Here is a 22,905-nt window from a genome sequence, read left to right as displayed (position 1 = left end):
CTTCGGTCTAAAGGCTAAGCAATTTAGGAAAAATCTGTCTATGAAGCCCCTTTGGTTAATTTTGACCATGCTAAGAATAATTGGTCATTTTCATGGTTAGTTGGTCGAGAGAGAACCAATATCGGTTTAATCCAACCTGTGGATCCCTGATACTGATTTGTGTGCCCCCCCCCCCATTCAGGTTACGGCTGTGAGAACACAGACTGGCACGTTTCCCAGTTTGACTACTAGCAGGGGAAATTAAAGCTAGAAAAAAGAAAAAAGAGCGTGAGGTAATCAAAGACCAGGGAGCAGAGCTGGAGAAAGGAAGATTCGAGAAAACAGGCTTCACACACATCAAGAAGCTGAAAATGAGCTGAATTTCAATCGGTGCATTGGAGGCCCCCCGCTAAAAGTATGAGATCTTTCGGGTCAAATGATACGTATATTCTATATATATTTGTTTATTTACACATATACTCTAGATCATAGTAGATGTCTAATAAAATCAATGGCAACAATATGTCTGAAAATATAAGTAAAAAAAGAGAACTTTAAGAGGATTTTTCTTCAGATTGTGAGGGTTACAGTCTGTACATAATCATACAAGGTACAGTACATCATTGGCATGATATAGACATTAGAAATGCTGAGTGATAAAACCTTTGACATTTGTAGACCAGATAAAAACAAACAAACAAAAGCAATGAGTAAGTGATGGTAAAAGAAAATGTTTTAAAATAGAGTTTCCTTGTTGGTACAGGTTAACTCCAATAGACAATCAAAATACAAAGACAAAAAAAACAATATCAGACACAAATATGACATCCCCTCAAATTTCTTGCGGAGACATTCGGAGTCTCACGCATTACATAATAATAACAATAAAAAAAAAAAACATTTTCAGACTAGAACTGACAGGTATAAAACAAAATGGATGAAGAGAAGATTTTATTTCATACTTATTGTTTGGATATATCTTCGGATTCTGTATTTAAATATCTAAGGCTGCATAAGTGGGCATATCTTTCTCTAGATTTGATATATATATATATATATATATATATATATATATATATATATATATATATATATATATATATATATATATATATATATATATATATATATATCCTACACTGTCATGTTATACTTAGCCTTTCTATGGTGAAAAAATAGAATGTATTTTAACATAATTTGAACATAAAAGCATCTGTTTTTTTTTTGCAAATTAAAAAAAAATGTGACAAACACACCTCTGTTAAAAAAAAACTAAACCAGAAACAGAAAATAAAAGCTAACTATGTCATGTAAAATAAGTCATCATAATACAACATTAATGTTTTCATAGTGTTACAATAACAATAAGGCTTTTTTGGAAATCAGAGAAGATCACACACAGTTCTGTCCATAGTTCCGTTGTTTTTTTTGTGTTTGTGCACATCCACCAGAAAGCCCTCACACAATCCATTTGCTCACGTGTACCAAAGCGCCGTCTTTGACAAAAGAAAACAAAACAAAAACTTGGAGGTTTTAGTTTACTTTTTTTTTTTTTTTTTTGCAGTTGAATTGGGATGTTTGTTTCAAGTTTATTCTCCGTTTTGACTTGGGGATGTGCAAGTGACAGAAAATATTTTGCATCGGATCCGACGTGGCTACTTGCTCTGGCTGTGTCACCCACTGGGTCATCGTCTATGAAACAGAGGGGGCAAACGCCAAAGTGTCTTGTTTTGTTCGTGGACCAATTACCAAACACACACATACGGTGAGACGTAAGGGCCAATTTTGTCAACCACGTTAATGCACAACTTTGCGATCGCAGGCGGTCTTCGCCGCTCTTGAGTTTCTTGTACAAGGATAAAGGTGATTATAGAGAAAGGCAAAGGGAAACAATTCAAACCGAAGAAAAAGAAAAGCAGCGGTGGACGATGACGTCATGTGGATGCGCTTTCTGTCATGCCCACCCAGGCGCGAGCAGTTAGCAGAACTGGCGTTGTTGTTTTTTTTGTTTTTTTTAAAGTTCATCAGTTTTCTCTTTTTCAAAGAGTCACACTACAGCATACACGAGATAAGCAGCATGTTTTGTTTTGAACAGAAGAGAGAACTGAAAAAGAGAAAAAAAGAAGAAAAAAATAGATTTTTGTCCTCAAAGCACAAAATAGTTCCAAACAATGATGATGAGCGTTGGTCACTGTACACAAAGAAAGCCCAGAATTTGGCAGCGTTTCTTTGTTTGGTTGATTCACTTTGTTCCAAAAGCCTTTTCTCCTCAACCGGACTGAGGATGGATGTTTTCTGCATCAAGCCCCTTGGCGCCGCGGTTCAAGAGAGAGAGCCGCAATCGTTGAAAAGAAAAGTATAGAAACATGGGACGAGGTTGCCGTTTGCGTCATCCACATGAGAGACAAAGCCAAAGACTCGTGCGACAGACGGGATTTTCACCAAATTTACCTGTTAGCTGAAACGTGGAATTTTCTGGGAGAAATTTTTCCCTGGAAATACACTGTGGAGATATTTAGCTATACGGAGATTACTTGGCCTAGGATTCAGATTTCACGCATTTATAAAACGAGGCTAATTTTACAATGTGAGCTGCTGCTTTCTTGTTGACAACGCCCGGGAGTGCGCCTTCTCAAAGCTCTTGGCGCTTTGCAGGCAGTTTGGTGACTTTGTCTTAAATCGTAGAGGACCTTCTCCACAGAAACTATGCATACTGAAAGTAGAGTTGCGTAAAAACACACGGTTTCCTTTCCAGTTAGCTTTTCAAATGACCAAAGTTTGGGAAAAGCCAGTTCTGTTTACTGAAGTTGCCACAATTCGGCCAATTCTCTGGATGAAACTAAAAAAAATTATAGTTGACAGAAATACTTGAACCCCTTTTTTTTTTTTTTTTTTTACATCCAAAACAGGCATGTGTCCCAGTCCTGGCTACATCCATCTGCTTGTCTTTGATTTTCGCTCCACTTTTCCTTCCCTATCGGTTGGTTGTCGCCGCTGTATCACAAAGAAATTCTTTTAGAAGAGAAATGTCCACGAATGTTTACAACTTCCTCCACCATGAAAACACTTGAGGTAAGGTAAGCAGTCTGACACTTGGATCGATACCCATCCAACAGCTCGAGCCACAGCTTCGGGTTTCTTGTTGCTGGGAATCGTCTTTAGTGGAAATGATGGGCAATTTTCTTCCATGACTTGAGTCTCAATTGAGATTCCTCTTTTTCCGGTCGTATCGGGTGTTGTTTTCTAAAAATCTACAGGATCCTGTTTGGTGTTTCTGAACAAGCAGTGGCAAAATGATCGACCGCTGTCATCGTTTCAAATTTGAAAAGTTTCTATGGCTCAGGAAACTGTTGAGTCGGGGCGAGGAGGGGGCAACAGGATTCTGACGGGAGGAGATGGCTTTTTACGTTGCATAGTGATCAAAGCTTCCTAAGTACTCCAGAGCTGCGTGATAGCAAAATTGGTATTCGTCCTGCGGAAGAAATAAAAAGAGAAAAATGAATCAGAAAACACAACTGCAGAGGACTCAGATTTCGTAGTCCTGCTCTGTTTACACCGACTAGAATCTGTTTTTGTCAGTCTTGGACGCTTTCTGACCTCAGTCTGGACCATAGCTGGCCTCTGTGTCCGGAGCATCTTCACTGTTTGGAAGATATCGACCACGCCCTCATAACGCATCCTCTCCAGGACTATGCTGAGGGTTATAAAGACTCCAGTTCTTCCCACTCCAGCGCTAGATTGAACATGCAAGAGAAACGAAGAAGATGAAGCATGTTGCTCAGGCACAGAAACACACAACAACCCGCCTTTTCTGGTACAATTGAAAAGCAAATTTATATCAGTCATTCTGTTCAAGAAGGGAAACTCATCATACACATATGGATATCCTTCAAGTTTTTTTTTAAATTTTGGTAACTTTGACAGTTATGGCATATAGCTAATGAAAACCTTAAAATCAGTTTCTCAGAAAAATCAAAGACCAATTAAAATATGTCCATGTACTGTACAGGATATGCACTCAAGATCTGGCTGGGACCCATCTTGCTTACATGAATGTGATGAACCTATGGCACTGCTGAGGTGTTACGAAGCCCAGGCTGCTTTAATAACAACCATTGAGCTGATCTGCTTTGCCGGCCCCGGTGTCTCTCAGCTTCTTCCACCAGATCCTCTTATGCTTTTAAGTCAGACCAGTTTGCTGGCCAATTAAACACACGGTCATTAAACTAGATATTAGTACATTTGGATGGGTGTGGTTGGAAAATTTGAGAGGAAATCATGACCTGGTCTAAATTTTACTAAAAAGATGGCTGTTTGAATGTCCCTCCAGACTGGGATCTTTATGTCCCAACTGAAATGCAAAATGTGCTTTCTTCTTTACTCTCGTGTGAAAACACTTCAAGCCTTTTACTCTTCTGCCCAGGCAAGACACTTCTGACACTGTGTCTGTTTCAGGAGTGGCTTAACACAAGACAACAACAGCTGTAGCCCATGTCTGGGACACATTTGTGTGTGATGCCACAGTCCATAGCTTATGATTCTTCTCCAAACACTTCGATGGGAATTGCTTTACAATTCTTTTAAGGCTGTGGTTATCTCTGTTGTTTGTTTACCATTTTATGTATTGCAGTTTTTCCTTCCACTCAACTTTCTATCAATATCCTTGAATAGATAGCCTTTGTTGCAATGACCCTACCCTAAACCCTTTCAGCTGAACACCTTTTGACAGTCTTTTCCACAGTTGTGGCCATTACATGGACATAACATCACATTTCTAAATATAAAGTTTTATTGGCCTTATATAACATTCTTTATTTTAGGAGAATCTGAATTGTCAAGTTCCATTAGTTGTAAGCCTCAATCCTGAAAACTTAAAAAAAATTAAAAAGCATATGAAATCATTCTGTTGCTAAAAAACCTGCAAAAAAATATGATTTTCACTTTTTGAATTAATAGCTGAAATACATTAACAGTTTGATGATGTTCTAATTCACTTGGGTGCACCTATTTGTTTCCCTTATGGCGTTATCATTCCTTTAGTACACACATTAGGCTTGTAAAGGGATTCCAAATCTAAGCTTTCCATAAAATGCAGGATATCGCAAACGGGAGGATGACGTTGTAAAAACTCAGCGCGTTGATAGCTCTGACTTCCAACGAGGCAGCAAAGATCCACAGCAAGACGTGATGCTCCAAGGTAACAAGAACAACGGCAGCAAGGAGACAATTTGCATGCAAGAACCCTGCGGATCCACTTACACATGTGCCTCCCTTCTTGTCCTCAAGGACACACGCACACGTTGCAATTCACACACGTACACACAAACAGCATTTGGTCTCATTAAGTGCCTCCTTCCATGTGTCGGAAGAAAAAAAATAAAAAAATAAAAACTCAGCTTGCTGCTGGTCTCCAGAAATACAGCTTGAGTCTTAACTCAGATGCTGGAGTACTTGAGAGTTGGCTCTGTAAGCTTCTTTGCTGTGAAATGACTTCCACATCACCAATGGAACAATAATTGATATGACAACAGATTTATTTGAGCTCTTAGCCTTTGATGCCACTTTGCGGAACGCGAAGTGAAAGTGATGGCTGCAGAGACTTTTGTCGACAACGTTGTGTGTGTTGGTAGACAAAGGTTGGTCGTGGAATTTCACCAAATTTAGATGATAGCGGAAAATCTTAGCCCACCCAAAGCTGCTTCGAGGGACTTCTCTTTCAACAACCACCTCCTTTCCCAGATCCAAATCTCAAAGAGCGGCGAGCCACTGCAGACTGAGAGGATTTGGCGTCTCCCCATACACAGGACGTAATCATGCAATTAATGACAAAAAGCATGTGGTCCTATTAGACGGAGGCAGAGAGGAGAGGAGGAGCTAGAGGGAAAGAGATCGTGGCGAACGGATGGATGGGAAAGAAGAGAGAGCGAGAGGATTAAGGAATAGGGAGATGACAGACTGGGAAGTCTGGTGATAGAAAACCCCAAGAGTAAGAGAAAGGGAGACGTAAGCTCTTCTCTGGGAGATAAAGCCCAAAACAGGAAGGAAAGAGAAAAAGGAGCAAGGTGGCTGCTGTGCTGAAAAATAAAAACAAATACTCATCGTCCAAAAGCAATATGTCTTCAAAATAGGAAATCTGCCTTTCTACTACAACACAAGAACAGTTTGATGACCATATACTTGGCTGATTTTCTGCAGTTATCCTTTTTTATTAGTATTGTAGTCTTCTGCATTGTAAAGCTCTCACAGGATACAAGTCCAGATATTTCTCCCTAGACCCCAATATGTCTGGCAAATGCTCCTGAATCTGAAAATACGTATGAATATAAGATATGTGAAGGTTTAAAAACAGCAACTGAACCTATATATTTAAGGATGGAGTCATTTGGTGTTGAATTTTGCATATTTCACCTATATTTCACATACGGTCTCTTATGAAGCTATTATGTCCTTCAAATTAGTGTTCTTTCTTTTTTTTTTTTTTTTTACATTTCATTCATTACAACCATTGACTTCGAAGCATTTTGTGTGGATGTGACTGACCAACACAAAGTAGCAGAAACAACATTAGATGAGTTTCTAAAGTATTTACAAACAAAAATTTTAAAATGTCTAAAAGACTCCTTTACTGCAAAGACCCCGAATAAAATCAGGCACTTCAAAAAGTCACCTGCAAATACCGAGTCACGGCCATCCACCTAAGCTGACAGACTGGGCAAGGAGAGCATTAATCAAAAAAGCTTTTGCTAAAAAAAAGTAATAATGCCTGTTTGCTGTTTGCAACCAGGCAGAACACAGCAAACCTGTAGAAGATGAAACCAGCATGTAACTTTTTTTTTTTGCCTACCACCAAATTGCAGTCTGTGTACAGAAATGACCGCCGCATATCACCCCGAACACCCTTGCTGGGGAGATTGAAGGCACTAAATTAATGGCAATCCAGAAAGTAAACTCAGCAGGGGATCTTAAAAGATTTAGGTCTGCGGCCGGGATTCAGCTTTCAGCAGGACACGCGTACTAAAACACACAGCCAGAGTCAGATGGATTCTTTTTTTTTTTTTTTTCAATCGAAGGATATACATGCGTTAAAATGGCCTAGTCAAATTTCAGACCTAAATCAAACAAAGAAATTCTGGCAAGACTTAAAATTCGATGTTAACACTCGCCATCCAATTTGACTGACTTAGAGCTATTTAGGAAAGAGGAATGGGCAAAAAGAGTTTCAACATGTGAAAATCTCTCTCTAAACTGCACCTTTTAAAATGCATTTAAGGTTGTAGTTGTGACATGACAAATATATTTAGAGGATTTACAAAAAAAACAAACATGTATGAGTATTATACTGTATTTTATTCTAATAGTGTTATGGTTGCTCTGTTGGCTTTAAAAGGAACATCACACTGATAATTAGAAGTGCAGTAAAGCACCAGTCCTGCAGAAGACGTGACTGAATATTTCAAACAATGAATGCCGATTAAATAACGATAGACTGATTGCAATAAACTAATGTCTACATCTGATTGGCTCAGATCGTGGTAATGTCTGCAGATAACTGACATTAATTAACTCAAAAATGTTCCAGATCCTTAACCCGTTCATCAAAAGGAGCAGGCGTGTGAATGTTGCATTTGATTGGCCGAGAGCCTTTCTGTCCATTGCACCAGTCCTGTAATATTTACGCATAACACAGTAAGAAAGCTTTCCCCTTTCCAATTACAGACTCACAGAGGGGTAATTCTTATTGGAGCATCTTTTATATATATTACAACCCCCAGAGGACAATTTTCCACTGGGTGACATCATTTTTGATTTTAACACAAGGAAGCTGATGTCATGCGTCGTGATGTAATGGTGCTTATGTGATAGCAATGACACTCTGGCCCAAAAGTCAAACACTTTATCAAATTATTCTGTCAACCCACCATGGATTTCACCAAAAGAAACTGTGACTGAATTTGAGCGTTTTTCAACCGTATTGGTACAACAAAAAACTTGCATTGTAGATCACACTGAACTAAATTTATATCTATTCACGCAAAACCAGAGGCCTATGCAAAATCCATTGTGTGGCAACAGAAAGTTAGAACTTTTTAAGATGGATCTTCTTCAAGGTCTAATAAGGAATATGAAAAATCTGAGTTTCTACCTTCATCCAGCCTGCCAAGTTAATGATGTAAGAGACCTTGGAAGCTACACCCCGGGTCATAAAATAAAAGATGCTACATGAAATGGTCATAAAAACCAAAAAAAAAATGTCTCTATAATTTCATTTGTCTCCTCTTTTTCAAATGCCAAGCCTCATCTGAGCCTTATCAATTATGGAGGAGAAGGGCCTGTTCAGGTGAACAGGTTGCGTCCCACAGAGGCAAAAAGGAGAGGAGGAATCAGATCTGACCGTGGAGTCAGAGCTGCATGGCAGGAGGAGCTGTCCAACAAATAAACACTTTCCATGAAACCCCGTAAGGGCTGTCAAAAAAGTCCTGTTTTATTTTGTTTTTTTATTTCTGAGGGATGGGGGGAGGAGGAGGGGGGATAACAAACACTTTTTGCTTCATTTTTTATGAGCACATTTTCATGAGATAGTTTAATTTGAGGATTTATGAAATATGAAGGCAATAAATTAATAAAGAAATAAATAATACTAATGAATAAAGGTTGCTGCTGAACTTTAAAAAATACCAGGGTGCCAATAACGAAAACCAAAACAAGCCAATAAGTACACTGAAAATAAATCACATATTGAAATATGACACTGCAGGGAAAAAAAAGCATATTAATAAATGTTGGTGCTAATCTGTCACATATACCGAATTTTTTTACCATGCTGCCAAAAATAAAAACAAACATGACCCTTTTGTACAAAGTATATTGAATAAATAGCTTTGTTTTTTTTTGGTTGTTTAACTGCAGTTATATTGTAACATAAATGCTTAAAAAATGGTTGCAAATTCACTGACATTTAGAACATATGATCAGGACTGATGCTGGCTGAAAATCATTAAAGCTAAGTAAGAAATATATGACAATAATGTTTATCGCTTTATTCTGTATTTGCAGATTTTTGTGTAATAGGTGCTTCAGTGCAACTTTTTAAAAGGTTCAAAATGACCTGTTTGCAACCCTTTGTTTATTAAATAAAATAAGACACATTACCTGCAATGTACAGAGATGGGTCCGTCCTGTCCGAACTGCTCCTTGGTTTTATGAACCTGGCCAATAAAATCAATGAATCCCTCTCCGGATTTGGGTACACCTTGCTCTGGCCAATCAGTAAACTGGAACTGCCTTACTGTCCTGGACTGGCCATCCTGCAAATTACAAAAAAAATAAAGATAAGGTGGAGAATATATATATATATATATATATATATATATATATATATATATATATATATATATATATATATATATATATATATATACATACATAATTTTAGGAAGAGCACCGGTATATTTCTGTAGAAACTGTGATACACTTGAGTGGAACCTCAGTTCGTGTCCCACTCCACACACCACATGGTTCCCATTTTCTCCCCCTCGTGTTTCTGCGTGTATCTGTGCGTGTCAAAAGTGGGCCTAGGTAAACTAATCAATACTTTATCTGCCACGACGAGCAACTTCTCTGAGACTTCTCGGTGTTGAATAGGATAATCCTGTGATCCAATCAATAAAGCAGTCTGATAGATTCGCAGAACCAAGGAGCTGAGAAGAAAGAGCAGCTCTGGAAGAGGGCTCCACAAATTAATCTTAGACTAAGTTTTATAATATTTAGGGCGCAGATGGGGCATTGTGTGCAAACAAAAAACATTTGAACACATCTTGAAATTGAAGCAGGATTGCATGGGGACATGGGGAGCGAGCTACAATTTTTCGAAGGGGGCTTATTATACAGTCTGACAGAGCGTACAGTCAATACTTTTGTCCTTTGCGAAGGACAGTTCTTTTCAGGTTGTCAAAGGTAGAACAAATTAGTCAAGAAAGTCAGCAGAGACAAGCAGTTTTATACAGACAGGCTCTCTGCTTGGTGCCACCAGTAATTAAGACAACCAGGTGTTCATTTATCTGGTAGTTTCTCACCTCTCCGCACAACAGACTTCAAGGCAGACACGGCGCACCATTGTCACATACAGTCCCACTACATATATTTACACTGGAAGTCGGCAGAATTTTCACTTGCAAAGAAGGATGTTCTTTTGTCTTTCAGATTTCCTGCTTTTTGACGGGAGACAATGAAATCATTCCAAATGCGGGTTTAAAGTAGATCTGTCTGAAGTGTGTTTGATTCAGTCTAACGAGGAAACAAATCTTAGACTAACAAACCTTGCTAAGACAAAAATTTCAGATGGATACATTTTTTTTCTGCTGTCTACAAAGGGAAACTTGCTACCAAAAACATACCCAACAGGAGGACATTCTTTACACTGTATGTATATTCTTTACACTGTATGAATATATACTGTATGTATATATTTCTCTATATACAATTCATGGTCTATTGTAAGGGCGCGGTTATCAGCCTTCAATAAATATCTAGCCGCAAGTAGGCACATTTTTTCTAGTTTGATTGGGAAAGTAAAATTATGACATACTTCAACAGTCAAGTTGGAGTCCTAGGATTAAAGGACTGATGTCTCAGCAGGATCTAGAAAAACTAATCCATGCGTTTATTTTTAGTCGAATTGATTACTGCAACGGTGTTTTCACAGGACTTCCTAAAAAGTGGATCAGACAGCTGCAGCTGATCCAGAACGCTGCTGCCCGCGTCCTCACTAAGACTAAGAAAGTAGAGCACATAACCCCAGTTCTAAAGTCCTTACACTGGCTCCCTGTATCTCAGAGAATAGACTTTAAAATACTTCTGTTAGTCTATAAATCCTTAAATGGCTTAGCTCCTAAATACATCACAGACTTGTTATCAGCGTATAAACCATCCAGACCACTCAGGTCTTCTGACTCCAGCCTGCTCTGCATACCTAGAACCAGAACCAAACATGGAGAAGCAGCTTTTAGTTCCTATGCTCCAATTATCTGGAACAAACTTCCAGAAAACTGTAAAAGTGCGGAAAGCCTGAGTTCTTTTAAATTAGGATTAAAAACACATTTGTTTAAAATTGCCTTCAACTGTCCTAGTTAACTGAATCACCACTTTTTTGTTCTATTTTCTATCTATATTTTATTCCTACTTGCTCTTATTCTGTTTTATTTTGCTATGTTTTAATCATGTAAAGCACTTTGCATTGTCTTTGTACTGAATTGTGCTATATAAATAAATTTGCCTTGCCATAAGGCAGTGAGAACCAAAATAAATTTGAAAAAGGTTGATTAAAAGCTTCAGAAAAAAAAACAGCTCAAATACATGAAATCACAAATTTCATTTAATTGAATTTGACTTTGTAAAGTGCCTTAAGATTAAATATGTTGGGAATTGGCGCTATATAAATAAACTAAAATTGAATTTATTTTAGAATATAATTTATTAATATAATATTGAAGAATGAACTGATACGGCGTATTGAGGTATAATACTGTATGCTTGGAATGGAAGTGGGTCAGGCCCAAATGCAAAGTCGGGTACGAAATGCGTGTTGAACTGGAAAAAAAGGGCTTGTTTGAACAAAATGCTCTGCAGTGAAACTTCACTTAATTTCTACATTAGATATTTACAGGCAATTGCCATTAGTCCTTTCCAGTTTTGGTCAATTTTTTATTACCACCCAATTTCAACCACCCAGAGACGTATGCCCGGATCCTGTTTGTGGACTTTAGCTCGGCCTTCCACACCATCAACCCAGGTATCCTCCACCAAGGGCTCACCCAGATGACAGTCTGGCCTCCACCTGTCAATGGAAAACCAGCTTCCTAGGAGCAGCAGCAGCATCCTCTCCTGTTTAAGAACAACCAACACTGGCAACCCCCAGGGGTGTGTTCTCTCCCCACTCCTCTTTTCCCTCTACACAAATGACTGCACCTCAGAGGACCCATCTATGACTTATTGAGCAGCGGTTATCTTGAATCTCCCACTAAGACCTCTTAGTAGGTCTCAGTCTGACTGCTATGCACTTCAGATCCAATATTGGCTATGCACGAGTACTAACCTAAAAACCTATACAGACAAGGAAAAAAAAAAGTTTAATGTCATATAAGTAAAAAAAATTGTGACAATATTGGTAAAAGTGCTGCAGAAAACGAGTATTTGGTCCACTTTTTTTCCATCCTACCGCCCTGATTTTTCATGAGCCAACGATTCCCTTGTACTACAGATGGTGACTGTACCATGCGAAGCCACTGTATGTCAAAGGATATACATAATCGGTGTGTTGAATCCACTTTCCTGCTCTCTTGTTTGTTCCCGCACCGCTGCCATCAAGACGTGCTCCCCTTCCTTAATGCACTTGACAAATACAGTGATCGTAATGAGTTAAGCTCCGTGCTCTGACTCTTTGTTTAACGTCTCATGTTTCGTTCCCTGTTTTATGACGCATCTCCTGTTTTCTTTCTTTCGGTGCCTTTGTCCCCCCCCCTTAAAAAAAACATTTAGCCTCAGCGGGAGGATTAAAATGAAAGAGCAGCAACAGCAACCACACAATAATCTAAGCATGCTGAAGAAGAGAAAAAAAAAACAGATGCAGGGGAAAAACTAAAAAAAGAGGAAAATTTAACACACAACCTGAGGGCCCACATGGCGTGTCAAATTGTGTGATTAAATACGTGACTGGCTCTCTAGCTGTAAGTAGTGAGGCGTGGAGTCTATGCCAGTCCCGCATGAAGTCAATGCTATTGCTGTGCAGAGGCATGTGGCGACATGAGCGGGCACAGTTGCATGTCAAAGCACAAGCATACATCTGATCTACAGTATGTGCGACTAGGCGCAAACGTATAAAACACCTTTACAAGTGTACGCAGACAGAGCAAAATGGGGCTATCTCCACAAACACACCCACACACACACACACACACAACTCTGTTTACACTACTATCGTCCTCTCCATCTCTCCGCTTTGTTTCCGTAATGGCGATAAGCTTAAGACTGTCTCTTGGCTACAAGTTGTGCAGTGTGATAATTCGGCCTGCCTTTAAGAAACCTCTGAAATAGAAACACTGGCCGGTCTTTCAGACAATCTGTTAACAGATTCTGCTTAAGCAATTGCATGCATGTGATATGTGTTTGTTTTATAACAGGCGAGACGGTGCGGGTACGCGTTTGCGGCGAGGACATCAAATTGCATTTAGATCGGCATGTGATAAAAGGTCAGTCTGATAGGCCCGAATAAAATAGGATGTGCGTGTGTGAGTAAACATGTTGCTGTGTGTAGGCCGAGATGGAGTCAACGCATGCTTTTCTCACACACACACACTTTCTCTTTGAAATGCATAGGATTCTCCTTGATGCATAGGATTAAACGTACAAAGACTGCTTCTGCAACTACCTGGCACACTGTCTTCGAAAGCACTGGATAAGTCACTCTGTTTTTTTTTTTTGTGTTTTTTTTTTAAGAAAACAATTCTCTGCAACATTTCTGGTGTCTGATCTAATTGGTGCAGGAATCATCCGGCGAAGATATCATTTTAGGTGATTGGAACAGATTTTACACGTGTCAAAAGAATAACTGTAAGTATGGTCAATAACTCCTATTATTATTAAAGCCACAGTGAGATCTTGTCATCTTTTATGTCCTTTTTAGCTTCTTTGTGTGACCAAGATATCTTTTACCTGTTGAATTTTTAACAACCCCCATTTTTTCACTATAGCTTCAGGTAAAATTAATTTCTATGGTATCACATCTTTTTGTTACTCTATGGTTATTGAAAACATTGAAACTGGTGCACCATTTTGACGAAACAGTAACATAATGAGTTAGATAAGTATGAATATGTGGAAGGCAGTTTAATGTCCATTACAGATATTTACAAACGGTGGCTTTTTTTTTGTACATTTTGTGGTCTTATTTGTCTTTATCTGGCTGTAGCTTAAGATAAAAAGAGAATGAAAAGAGGTAGAAAGCATTTTCTAAATGACCCAGAACACTAGCACCTGGACTAAATGTGCTAAAAGCTCATAGCCTCAGAAAAAAAGCTCAAGTTCATTAAAGGTGACCTATTATGCTTCATTTTAATATTTAGGGTAGCTTTATGGGCTATACTAAACATGTTCATTACACTTTATGCACAAAATCATCCTCAGATAATGAGATTTCACCTCCCCAGTTTCACCCATTTTGAACTCCTTTAGAATGAGCTATATTTCTGGCTCTTTCACTTCAATGCAAATAAGCTGTAGCCGCCCTCCCCTCCCACTCAGCGTTTACACTCCCTCTTTATATACGTGAAAATGGCTGCAAACAGATGCACTATGATAAATCAGTACATCATTGACCTAGTGTCAACTTCAGAAGCCGAAGAAATGAAGCTTCCCGCACAACCAGCAAGAGCTTTCTGAACGGTAAGTACCTGTTTCCTACAGGGCTACCTTAGAGAGAGTTCAAAACTACTTTTAAAGGAAAGTTTCTGCAGAGTTAAACTATCTTCTCAACTGCCAAGAAGCATCTGTGTGTGAGTGTTATGTTTTCATAAAGTGTTGGTTTGTATAAGATACTTCTAGGAAGCATTTTGGTTGCTATAGGCTGTAAGAATCTAAAAAAAAGACGCTAGGAGCGTTAGCACCCCAGTGGGACTTTAAATGCAAAGTAGCATCATGCTAACTGTTGTCTGTCTTTTCAGCTGTACTTAAGTGTAAAGGAATTATATGCATATTTTCCGCCATGTAATAATGCCAATGTTAAGTTGTGTATGTGAAACGGCTGGATGCTTTATTTTTTAGCAGTTTGATTATTTCTAGAAGCAGTAGAGACCCAAAAAGAAGTAGAAAATGTTTTCATAGTAGGTCACTTTTAAGCAGTGATAATTTAAAGGAACTATACCTGAATTATGTAGCTCATGTATTATGAGCTAAGACGTACTTTGATAACAACTGACTGATTGACTGCACAATCGAGCAAGTCCTGCCTTTTTTTTTAAGTTGGAATGAGAAGCAAAATGGAGACACACCGCAACGACTTTCTCTGCCACTGGCACAACGAGGTGCGGAGCCGCAGCTCTTCCTTCGCGTACACGACAGGGTATGTAAACAGAACAGCATGGCATGCGTGTAAGAGTTGACCACTCACACAGGAAAACATAATTTACCCAGGACGTAGCCATTTATGTCAAAGAAAACGAAGAAAAGTTCCTCTATTAAACCTTGTTTCCTCCGGAGGATTGTCCACGAACCTGAGGCGCATGTTTTGTCTTGTGCCTATTGAGGGTTTCTCATTGGGGGGGGGGGGGGGGGAAAAAAAAAAAAAACTGTTGTGGGCAGGACTCATAGCTTAAACTAAACTTCCTCACTCTCGGTTGGAACGTGTGCAGAATAAGGTATAGTTCCTTTAAGACAACCCAATACAATGTCCTATTAGGAAATAATTCCACTGAAAAATACGTTTCAGCTGAGATAACAAACGAGTGATCAAAAATAAAGAGATAAAGGTAAAGTCTATCTCACAAAAATAGGCTTTACCCTAGGCCAGCTGCAACAAGTCCCAGTGGGAACTTTGGGGACACCTCAAATTTGAGGATTTTTTTTCTAATGTTTTTATAAAATATTTCCCTTTTACTTGTATTTCAGTAAGGTTTTATTATCTCTTCGTTCCACAAATCATTAAACAACATGAGGGTGAATTTGGTGTTTGATCTGAAAGTGTCATAATGGTAATTTTTGATTGATTTGATTCTTTTTTTCCAGCAACTGCCAAACATTAGTCTGACAACAGGGGACTCGATTGAAGCACACATTGTGAACTTTTGTATCTTTGCTCGGCTGAATTACGGAAATAAAGCGCCGCCGGGAACTGCAGATCCTATTCAAAACCAGAATTCAACGTTGTATCAAGTCCGGAAAAAGATGTGAAATGTCCTTTGCCAAATACATTTTAAATATAGTGTTTATTGATATGTGGGTTCTCAGTAGATAAAAAACAAACAAAAAAAATACTGTTGGCTAAAATCTCATAAATATTGTGAGATTTGCCACATGAAATATTTTGTTTAAACAGAGATCAATAGAAAATCAGCTGGGTATATTTTTTATATTTCAGTCCTTTGTAAAGGAGAATCAAGAATAACATCTCTGAATTCCAGTATTTCTCCATATTCAATTTCCTATTTTGTACCCATTCCTATACAATGACAAATGGTAAAAGCTCAGCCCACACTTTTTCAGTCTTCACAGCAACAGTGCCAAGGTAAAAACATTTTGTTTTTTTGTACCGCAAAACAGTCTTTATAGATTTCATTAAACTTGACATTGTGTTATGTTTTAGACCTCACTTCTAAATATTCACTTAAGTTCATTAAGACTGAAAACAGTGCCAACCAGAGACTAATTTCAACGTCTTTGCTTGATCTCAACTTGGACACTGAGGTTTGACTTGTTAAGAGAGTTGCAACACTAAGAGAGAGAGAAAAAGGCCGTTTTTCACAAGAGTACCAAAATAATGACAACCCTTATTATCTTCATAAAAAGTCAGCTATTTTTTCTTGAGTGTCCACTTAATTCTTTTACATACTGTGATTGCTTTGACCAAGTAATCTGATCAAAAACATCCGCAACAAGTGTATTTCTCACCCTGGCGTCTGTGACTTTGAACTCCCGAAGGATGTACTGAGGCATGTTATACTCCGCCATGGGATCTACCACAAAGTACTGATACCTGGCAGAGCGCTCTGCCGGCCAGTATTGGTGACACTTTTCCTGAAAGGAACAAAAGGGTTCACAGTCAGTTATATACAGAAACCTCTACCGCCAAGTTGTTGTTGTTTTCTTTTAATTTCAATGTAATGTAAAGACCTACCCGACCCATCTCTCTAAGTTTGGTCAACATAACTACTATGGTGGAGTTGTTCTCCCAGAGCATTCTCCAGAAGTCTTCTGTAGTCTCTGCTAGAGGGCCCTGCGTGGCGATGTATGCCCTCTGTTGCCTGTTAATGATACAACCACGATGAAACCATTTACATTTAACCTTGTATCGATCTCATCCCGTCTCTTTGCTTCAGCTCTCTCACCTGTACCCATCAATGAAGCTAGCATTGATATAGTCAGATCCTTCCAGGCCTCTGATTGGCTGCAGGCAGACGCGGGTGGTCTCGTAGGGCATGATGTTGACCAGCCGGTTCTTGAACTTGTTGCAGGGAAGGTTGGCACTGATGAAGCGTGACGTATGGGCCTTGGAGTTGGCCAAACGCTGGTAGAGAAGAATGCGGGGCACAGTTTAATATTGTAGCGGAGGAATATCTTGCATAGACGCTGAGGTAAAAACAACACTCGAAAATGAAATTCTGACTGAACAAAAAATGAATAGGATGAAAAGAAAATGAGAAATTGATAGAACGAAGAGGTCATAGTCGTGTTAGTTACAAATAAAGTAAAAAAAAAAGAGATGAGACACACACACACACACACATACGGAGACGAGGAGAAACACAGAATGATCAAATGTGAAAGAGTGAAGGAGAGAAAAACAGGTGCCAGACAGATGAAAAGCCTAAAATATCAAAGAGAGAACGTAATAAAGCAGAGCCAATATTAATCTAGTCTTTCACCCGTGCTTTAGCGACAATGGCCCAACTTCAAAGGGATATTATTTATTTAAAAAAAACTGAAAGAAATTCAAAAACTTTGTCCCTGTTTGCAACTCACGAGGTCCTGCTGGGTCAGATGCAAAGAGTAAAAATACACCGCACACCCTGACTAACAAGCCTCTGCATCGAATGTGTATGAAACAGAAAACTCCTCTAAAAGTGGGTCACTAGTGCCTTTGATAACAGCAGCCTAGTATGTGTGCATAAAAGATAGGGATGTTCAGCAAAGACACACACACACACACACTACAAAGTGATCAAAACAAAAAGTGGTGCTGCTGCATCATCAGAAGGACCCTAGAGGGAGTTTGTGGGGGGGGGGGGTCAGCAATTTTCTATTGTTACCCTATGGGCATCAATATCTCCACAAACAGCACATGTTTCATGCCTGCTTCCTTGTTAGCCAGCATACAGCATACAACATTGTCAGTCAGAGACTGTTTAAACACACACACACACACACCGGTATATATATATATATATATATATATATATATATATATATATATATATATATATATATATATATATATGGTCTAGTAAGTCTATCTGAGCTGAATGGTATTACTTTAGAACATGGGATGTTTAAAAATGGAGTCATGGGAAGTTGAACAGCTATAACAAGTTCTATAAAAGAAAACTATTTTCTATTTTATGTTCATGTAGACTGCTACAACGACTTCAGTGGGTGCTGGTCGCTTTTTTCTTGCCTTTTCATTCTTTTGACGTGTTGGCTGTTTTTGGAACAAATTTAGATCTTTTCAGGTACAAAAAGGAAGCGTTTGTTACAACTCATGACCGCCTCAGGAACGTTACGTCAAACTGCCCTAAGGGCAAGTTGACTTAGACCGGACTTCAGCAGGACGCATGAGAGCAGATTTGGCCTCTTTTATCCCTCGGAGCCTTTTGTTATAGAACATGCCAGTTTTGGAGAAGTTGATGGCTTTTTCGAGATCTCGAAGCTCAAACATAGTGAGGTTTTCAGACCAGCTTTCTGCACGTTTCTACTGTTAATTTGATGATTTATCTTTGTTGATAAGCTCCTAGTCTTCCGTGGATTGAACAACTCGTTGCTATCACCCCAATATTTAATATTATGTTCAGTCAGAAGAAACACGTAGGAAAAAATTAAATGATTGATTTCAAATTAAAAATGCATAAAGTAAATCATTAGGAATTTAAAATGTTGTTTATTATATTTATATTATATATAAAAATCAGAAAATGTAAAAAAAAAAAAAAAGGCAAATGCAACCTGCTATCTATACGGAATGGTATTTTATCTATTTGTATGGGGCCATCGTATTTTCTTTATGTCCACATGCTCTGTAAAACCAATTTTTGCCCTAAATTTTCATTATTCCCCTAACTTGCCTATCACCTCTTTTTACATTTTCTCTTTAACCTGTTTTAAGCACCTATAAAGGCTCAAGATACATGGACCTACAGCTGTATAAACAACAGACTTTATATTTTAGTTAGCCAGATTAGCGGAATGGTTTTCTACATGCATTAAGGATATTGAAACATTTACCTTAAAGCAGCATGCAACTGACTTGCAGCATTCTACACAACATTTTAGGTAAGATTAGAGCATTTTTCCAGCCATGTCGACTCAACTTCTCGACAAAAAGTAAAGTAGCCCAGTCACATTATGAGAAATGGAAGCACTTAGTCAATCTTTATCCAGCACCAGTAGGTTAAAACTTGTTTATAATGATCCTCATAAGGATAAGGATAATGAGCAAATGCAAAATCTTCATTAATGTTATGATTACTACAACCACACTCCAACGATCTGCATGTCAAATAAAAGGCAGCCAAGCACTCTCAGCTTACAGTAACTGGTGCCTTATAAAAACCCATACCATGTTGAAAATGAACAAAGATTTTTAACAGTTTATTTCCTGAGCTTGGAATGTAATTTTGAAAAAATAAACACACATTCATTTACTTGTATTGCGGAGGTCAAGACGAGGTCTGTCTGACTTGGAAAAGTTTGCGAGAGACAAGCAGTCATACTGCCAGAAAGGGAAATTAAAGCCCAGGCTGACAGCTAAATACGTTCCGAAAGATTTAACGGACTCTGAAGTGCTGGAGCTATGCAAAGAACAGCGTGCAGTACGGCTGCATAAAAATAACCCTCTTGAGCACAAAACAAACCCTACTGCAACTTTCAGACTCTCTTTCAGAATCTTTTAGATAGAAAGACGCATTTATTAGAAATAAGAACTGATCTTAACTTTGGAAACAAACAATCTGGGGAAAAATATATACTCGTGGACTCTGTAAGGAAATGAATGTGAAAGAAAGACACACTTTTAGCACTAAAAAAGGGAAAATGTTAGAATTCTCACAACATGGTCCGAAAAATACTTTAGTCATAAGCCTATAATCTTCCACCCTAAATCTCAAATCTTGCTTATTTCCATTTGCATTTTGGGCTGCTTTTTGTTTTGCTCTTGAGTTCTTTATGTAAGTTTGCAAAAAAAAAAAAAAAAAAAGAATTGCCAATATCATCATTGGTTAAGATAACAGAGAGCCTTTTTCTTCTTGTTTTCATCGGGATCCCAATTAAAATGCTGGTGTTGAACTGAAAAGACTTCCTTTTCTGTTTAATTAGACATGCATCCCAGTAGCCTAGTAGCTCTTTTTTGTTTGTGCTGTAACTTGTGTACTGAACTTCGCTGAGTACTTCCAGCAGGCAGAATACGTGCATAAATAGCTCTGTGTTGAGGCTTGTTATGCATGCATGTTCGCCATACACCAAAGTGATTCCCTGACAGCTTCACCAAAAATAAAAATAAAAAATATATATATATATTTCAGATGTTCTCTCTCTGCTCCTGTGGACATCTCCTGTGTATTCTTTCAGATTTAGCTTAACTCCCAACCAAACTGCATCCAGCGTGAGAACTACTATGCCATCCTACAAAACACACGACCAAACGCAGAATAAAACTTACTTGAAAAGCCATTGACACATAAATAAATAATGTCATCATAGATATCCCTGGCTATCCATCTCTATTACTTATTGACTTTGGACCTGTACCGTTCTTCACAACTACTACATTCCTGTTTACCAGCTGCAGTGTGGATATTATTTATCTCTGTTTGACTATAGCACCAGACAAATACCCATGTTGATTGTTTCCCTGGTATGCACCAGATAGGAAAACCCAACGGTATAATTTTTTGCCAGTGAGGTGAAGAATGATTTCAAATTTGAAGGTAGGGGCAATTCAAGGTTAATAGATTGGGATGGAGGCTAGCTTATAAGATGAAGACCATTTGTACCTATGGTAAACAACATCCCACTGTCTGGCTTGACTCAAAGCAGAATAAAAGCATGCATCATACCAGTAAGTATGCTTCAACACAACATCTATGCACACACATCAGGTGGCATGTATCTAGGATCCTGTTCAGACCATGGATCTGTTCTCTGTATGTTGATCGCGAAACGTCCTGAGGATGGCTTGGAGCAGGCCGTTTTAGGAGGTGGTTTGTTGCACCCTTTTTTGCATTAGTTTAGCAGTCTGAATGCAATTATCCTGACGCTCAGTGAAAGATCAGTGTGTCTCCCCTCAAGCACTAGAGTTTCTGTCTGGATATATCTTTGAGGTAGAAAAAAAAATAATTCTGGAGACAAGGTTATTAAACCCGAACAATGCTGTCAGCTAATTGAAAACAATTAACACCCATCTTTGGGAATAGTTTTCGTAAACTCCCTTTTAGGATCGTCCTCCTTGAAACAAAATAAAAAGGTTTTATCACAAGTGAGGACCATTAGTATTATTCAGTGACAGGACCGCGCATGGATCAGGGAATTGTCTCTGTCGAGTATAGTTTGATTGTTTTTGGAGCCGACTGCGACGCTATGCACGCAATGACGGCGTGTGGAGCAGCTGGCGGCAGGCAGTCAGCTTTTACTTTATCACCTTTATGTCTCTCGCAGTGCATCTGTTACGCTACACCTATTAAGCCAATCAAGTTTCAAAAACGCAACTCAAGCGAATGTCAGTCTTGTAAAAGTCTGAAGAACAGGATAGTGTCTGAAGCATCTGAATGTGGACCTGTTAATGCCCTTTTTATTGTACCATACTGTCTGCTCAACTAAGACTGAAAGGTATAACTTGAAATTAAGTGTCTGGATAACAGAGGGTGAGTTCTGTAACCTCACAATGTGATGTTATTTAACTTCTAAGAGCCACAAGATTAAATACATAACCATTTAGACCTGTGTTTAACTATAAAGTAGTGAGAAAGGATTTGCTTTGGACAGACTCATTAGTCTAAATATTTTTTATCTGCTACATATCATCATGTGACATATCTTATCCCTCCGATCTCTTGGTTTTGTCCCACATTTTCTAGTCAGACGCATAGATTGTTAAAAAAGTATGAGACATAGACTAGAAGCAGAGCTTTAATTAACAATCACTGCAAATAAAGATGAGGGTGAAAAAAAAAGGATTGGAAGTAAAAAAAATAAAAAAACACCTCTTTTAAAAGGACTGTGATAAAACGCAACAGTTCTATAAGTCATAATAAAAAAAGAAAAGAAAAACAGATTGGCCTAGAGAGAGCAGGCAAGCCCATACTTTGCATCTGTCTTGGATTAAAGGTGTATAGCCACTTTATATGCTTATAAAAAAGACCAAAAACCGTTTGATCATGATAAAATAAAGTTATATACCCCAACCGTCCATCTTGACAGTGTTTTGATAATCCTTTTTGAGGCTAAATAGAATCCAGCACCAGCATGACAAGTATCAGAACTATCATAATTCCAGTTTGCTTAATTAATATATCAAAATGAAATAATGCCGGACCGAGCCTGACCCTCTGCAAAGCCTCGCAGTAAAGCGGCAGCTCAGCGTGATCGAAGACCAACTGTTATTAATTCAATTAACCGATTTACAACAACGTTAAGAACCTCATATCAGAACATTCACTCACGTCAATCAACTCTGCGGTCACATCTATGCAATCGGCGGCTTTAGCGTCCGCTTCAGTGAACACCAACGTTCACACTGTATTCCCAGTGACATTCCAGTCTTTTCCCTCTTGGAATCAACACTTTTTTTTGGGTCTTTTTTTCACCTGATCTTGGACCTGTCTGCATTGTTTCGCTGGGAGATGCTAATCGCCGTTAGCTGCTTCCTTGCTTTATCCCCTGCTGCGCATGCGAAGTGTCGGACCTCCGTTGTCATTATAAATATACAAAAAGGGCTTTATTTGCTAACAAAGT

At 38.6% G+C, this 22,905-nt stretch overlaps 1 protein-coding gene across 16 annotated transcripts in view; it reads right to left on the bottom strand.

Annotated features, from left to right (window-relative positions):
• Nucleotides 1–1,521: 1,521 nt before the first annotated feature.
• ptprsa (protein tyrosine phosphatase receptor type Sa) overlaps nt 1,522–22,905 on the bottom strand; it is a 302,454-nt gene continuing 281,070 nt past the window's right edge. For all 16 annotated transcript variants that reach the window (XM_036141038.1, XM_036141042.1, XM_036141044.1 and 13 more), the window contains 6 exons: nt 17,073–17,251; nt 16,862–16,988; nt 16,636–16,761; nt 9,130–9,284; nt 3,577–3,712; nt 1,522–3,451 (listed from right to left, as the gene is read on the bottom strand). In XM_036141038.1, coding sequence (XP_035996931.1) covers nt 3,383–3,451; nt 3,577–3,712; nt 9,130–9,284; nt 16,636–16,761; nt 16,862–16,988; nt 17,073–17,251 — 792 coding nt within the window. In that variant the 3' untranslated portion in view covers nt 1,522–3,382. The remainder of the gene's footprint in view (nt 3,452–3,576; nt 3,713–9,129; nt 9,285–16,635; nt 16,762–16,861; nt 16,989–17,072; nt 17,252–22,905) is intronic.

The sequence above is a fragment of the Fundulus heteroclitus genome, chromosome 9 (genome assembly GCF_011125445.2).
Source record: "Fundulus heteroclitus isolate FHET01 chromosome 9, MU-UCD_Fhet_4.1, whole genome shotgun sequence".
Classification (NCBI taxonomy): domain Eukaryota; kingdom Metazoa; phylum Chordata; class Actinopteri; order Cyprinodontiformes; family Fundulidae; genus Fundulus; species Fundulus heteroclitus.
This window is presented reverse-complemented; position numbering and strand designations above follow the sequence as displayed.